This window comes from Nematolebias whitei, chromosome 4 (genome assembly GCF_014905685.2).
Source record: "Nematolebias whitei isolate Nwh7 chromosome 4, NemWhi1, whole genome shotgun sequence".
Taxonomy (NCBI): domain Eukaryota; kingdom Metazoa; phylum Chordata; class Actinopteri; order Cyprinodontiformes; family Rivulidae; genus Nematolebias; species Nematolebias whitei.
This window is the reverse complement of record NC_056501.1, coordinates 35,816,126-35,819,365: the sequence shown is the minus strand read 5'-3', so window position 1 is coordinate 35,819,365 and position 3,240 is coordinate 35,816,126. Positions and strand designations below refer to the sequence as shown.

At 47.5% G+C, this 3,240-nt stretch overlaps 1 protein-coding gene across 1 annotated transcript; it reads left to right on the top strand.

Moving 5' to 3' along the window:
- Positions 1–664: 664 nt before the first annotated feature.
- Positions 665–2,821, top strand: irf2 (interferon regulatory factor 2; the record flags this gene model as incomplete). Its single annotated transcript, XM_037676008.1, is given in 6 exon segments — positions 665–764; positions 841–940; positions 1,139–1,315; positions 1,390–1,436; positions 2,456–2,573; positions 2,663–2,821. Coding segments are annotated over 6 exon segments (688 nt in total), but the record flags the coding sequence as incomplete, so codon positions are not given.
- Between the last annotated feature and the right edge of the window lie 419 nt (positions 2,822–3,240).

Genomic DNA, 3,240 nt, shown 5'->3' with positions numbered 1-3,240 from the left:
CCTCTGTTAGCAACAGGTGTCACCTACATAGTACCCCTCTGTTAGCAGCTGGTGTCATCTCTTCATACCCCACTGTTAGCAGCAGGTGTCATCTCTTTGTACCCCTCTGTTAACAACAGGTGTCATCTCTTCATACCCCACTGTTAGCAACAAATGTCACTTGCATCGTACCCCACTGTTAGCAGCAGGTTTCATCTCTTCGTACCCCTCTGTTAGCAACAGGTGTCACCTGCGTCTTACCCCTCTTTTAGCAGCAGGTGTAATCTCTTTGTACCCCTCTGTCAACAATACCGGTTCAGGCACATAAAGTCCAACTTTCTGTGGACTGTTCTGTTTAAATCTTTAATGCGGTGGTTAGAGCTGTAGCCTCACAGCAAGAAGGATACAGGTTTGCACCCCAGACATTCTGTGTGAAGTTTACTTGTTCTTCCTGTGAGTTTCCTCCAGGTACTCTGGTTTCCTTTAGGCTTCAGTGTTTCTTCATTGGCACACTTTAATTACATAAAGAAGGTCAGGAATTCAAAGCCATATGAGACAACATTTATTGTATGATTATTGTGAGGATAGATAGAGGTTTATAACTTAATAAAGTGGGTAAGAGATGAGTCTGGAAGATGAGCGCCCAGCCTGAGGTGGGGGTGTGAAGTCAGCTGTCCTCTGTGTGTTGGCAGGACAACATGCCTGTAGAGAGGATGAGGATGAGGCCGTGGCTGGAGGAACAGATCAACTCCTGTCAGATTCCGGGCCTGAAGTGGGTCAACAAAGTAAGTGTACGCTCTTACAAACAGGTGTGCACACTGATGTAGGAGTGCACATGCTGACCATGTCGACTACCTGCAGGAGAAGAGGATATTTCAGATCCCTTGGATGCACGCTGCGCGTCACGGCTGGGACCTGGAGAAAGATGCTCCACTTTTCATGAGATGGGCCATCCACACAGGTGAGGCTCGGGTTTACCTGGAGCAGACCCAGAGGTTTCACTCTCACAAGCACCACACACCGTATAGTTTGGATCAGTAAGATTCTAGTTTAAACTATTGCACAATCTTCTGCAAAAAGTTGTCAAACCCAGATAATTTAAAGTATAGACAAACATTTGAATCCAAGCTGGCTCATTTGATGTGATCTCGGGGTGTAGGTAAATACCAGCCCAGCGTGGACCGTCCTGATCCAAAGACATGGAAGGCCAACTTCCGCTGCGCCATGAACAGCCTTCCAGACATCGAGGAGGTGAAGGACAAAAGCATCAAAAAAGGAACAAACGCCTTCAGAGTTTATAAAATGTTGTCGTCCACAGAGAGGAGCCTGAAGAAAGGTGAGAGCTGTCGGAGTGAGCATGTTTTACACACTTCCTGTAAATATGTGTCTGAAAGGTGTCTCTCTGTTCAGGGAAGAAGAAGGCAGAAAAGGAGGGAAAGTCAAAGGGAAATAAAGAGGTGGGTGAAAAACAACAGAAAGGAGGTGGTGGTGTTGGTTGGGGCGTCATGATGGAGAAGGGAACTGCTACAGCCCGACTGTTTGTTTTCTAGTCTGTCACCTTCCACCTGATTGTAACCTTGAACCTGCTGCTGATGACGATCACCCGGTTCTCCTGGCTCGTTTGGTCGCATGTTAGTCATAGCTGAAAAAATTCACAGAAATGTGTCGCAAGTCCTACTGCTCCTGCTAAACTGAGGAAAGTACTTATTCAGTCTTGTGTTAGCTTTGCTTCCTGTTCCTCATAACACCGAGCACTCTTGGTGCTAGACTGGATCGGACACTGGGACGCAGTGTGAAGGAGTGGTCTCAGAGTTAGACTGGATCAGACAATGGGACGCATTGTGAAAGAGCGGTTTCAGCATTAGACTGGATCAGATGCAGTGTGAAAGAGTGGTCTCAGAGTTAGAATGGATCAGACACTGGGACGCAGTGTGAAGGAGTGGTCTCAGAGTTAGAATGGATCAGACACTGGGACACAGTGTGAAGAGGTCCTGGTCTTCATGAATAGTAGAACACAGCAGACCTTCCTGATGTTGTCTGTACCAACAGCAGTCTCAATTCATTAATTTTGTTAGCGGGTGACCTCACATTGATAAGGAAAATACTGGAGAGTGGAGGCTTTCCGTTTGTTTCCATAGCCTCACCTTATTTCCTGACCGTGCACCACCGCCTCCCCCTCGGGGATGGTGAGTAGGAGCAGCAGGTGATTTCAGTGGTGACTCCTGAGTTTGAGCGGGGCTGAATGGGTTCATATTTGGTAATATAATGAAATATTAACAGGTAACATTTTGATTTGTGTTTACAATCCTGCAGATAAAGAGCAGTGTGTTTCCAGACTAGCTGCTAATAAATCCCATGTATCTAAACACGTGGAGACTGTGAACTTCATGTTTTTAACAAGTATAACAAACATGACAGGTCGGTGTCTGTGTGAAGTGGTGCAGGTAGGTCTAACCTCCATCTTTGGTGTTTTCAGGGTGTGTCTCCGTCTCTGAGTGAACTGTACGCTGCTGATGCTGTCAAACATGAGGTGGAGGTCACGGTGGCTGCTGATGCTGTCAAACAGGAGGAGGTGGAGGTCACGGTGGCTGACAGTGGGTCAAGTACTCAACAGCAGAGTGTTTCAGTCTTTACTGGCTCTGAGCTGAATGTTTTTATTTAATGAAATGTCTTTTTGTGTCAGTGGAAGTGGTTCACAGTTCGATGGAGGAGCAGTTCATGAACAGCGAGCAGCTGCCTTACGTCTGTCACACCATCGAGGTCGTCACGGAGAATGAGGAGCAGACCGTCAGCTCCTCCCACTCGTACCCACTGCAGATCTCTCCCGTGTCCTCCTGCTGTGGTGAGACGCACACACTCTGACATCATACTGGTTAAAGAGAGCGAGAGCTGTCAGTGGTTTACAGCCTGACCTGATAAATTGCCACTTCCTAAAAAAACAGAATGTAATGTCAGAGCAGAACACAGCAGAACTTTAACAGCAGAACATGAGCCGTGATGTTGGCTGTCAGAGGAGACAACTCTAACAAACTTCTTTCATCTGTCATTCATCTCAGGGTTCAGCTGCAGGGTTCAGCTGCCGGGTTCAGCTGCAGGGTTCAGCTGCAGGGTTCAGCTGCAAGGTTCAGCTGCAGGGTTCATCTGTAGGGTTCAGCTGCAGGGTTCATCTGTAGGGTTCAGCTGCAAGGTTCATCTGTAGGGTTCAGCTGCAGGGTTCATCTGTAGGGTTCAGCTGCAGGGTTCATCTGTAGGGTTCAGCTG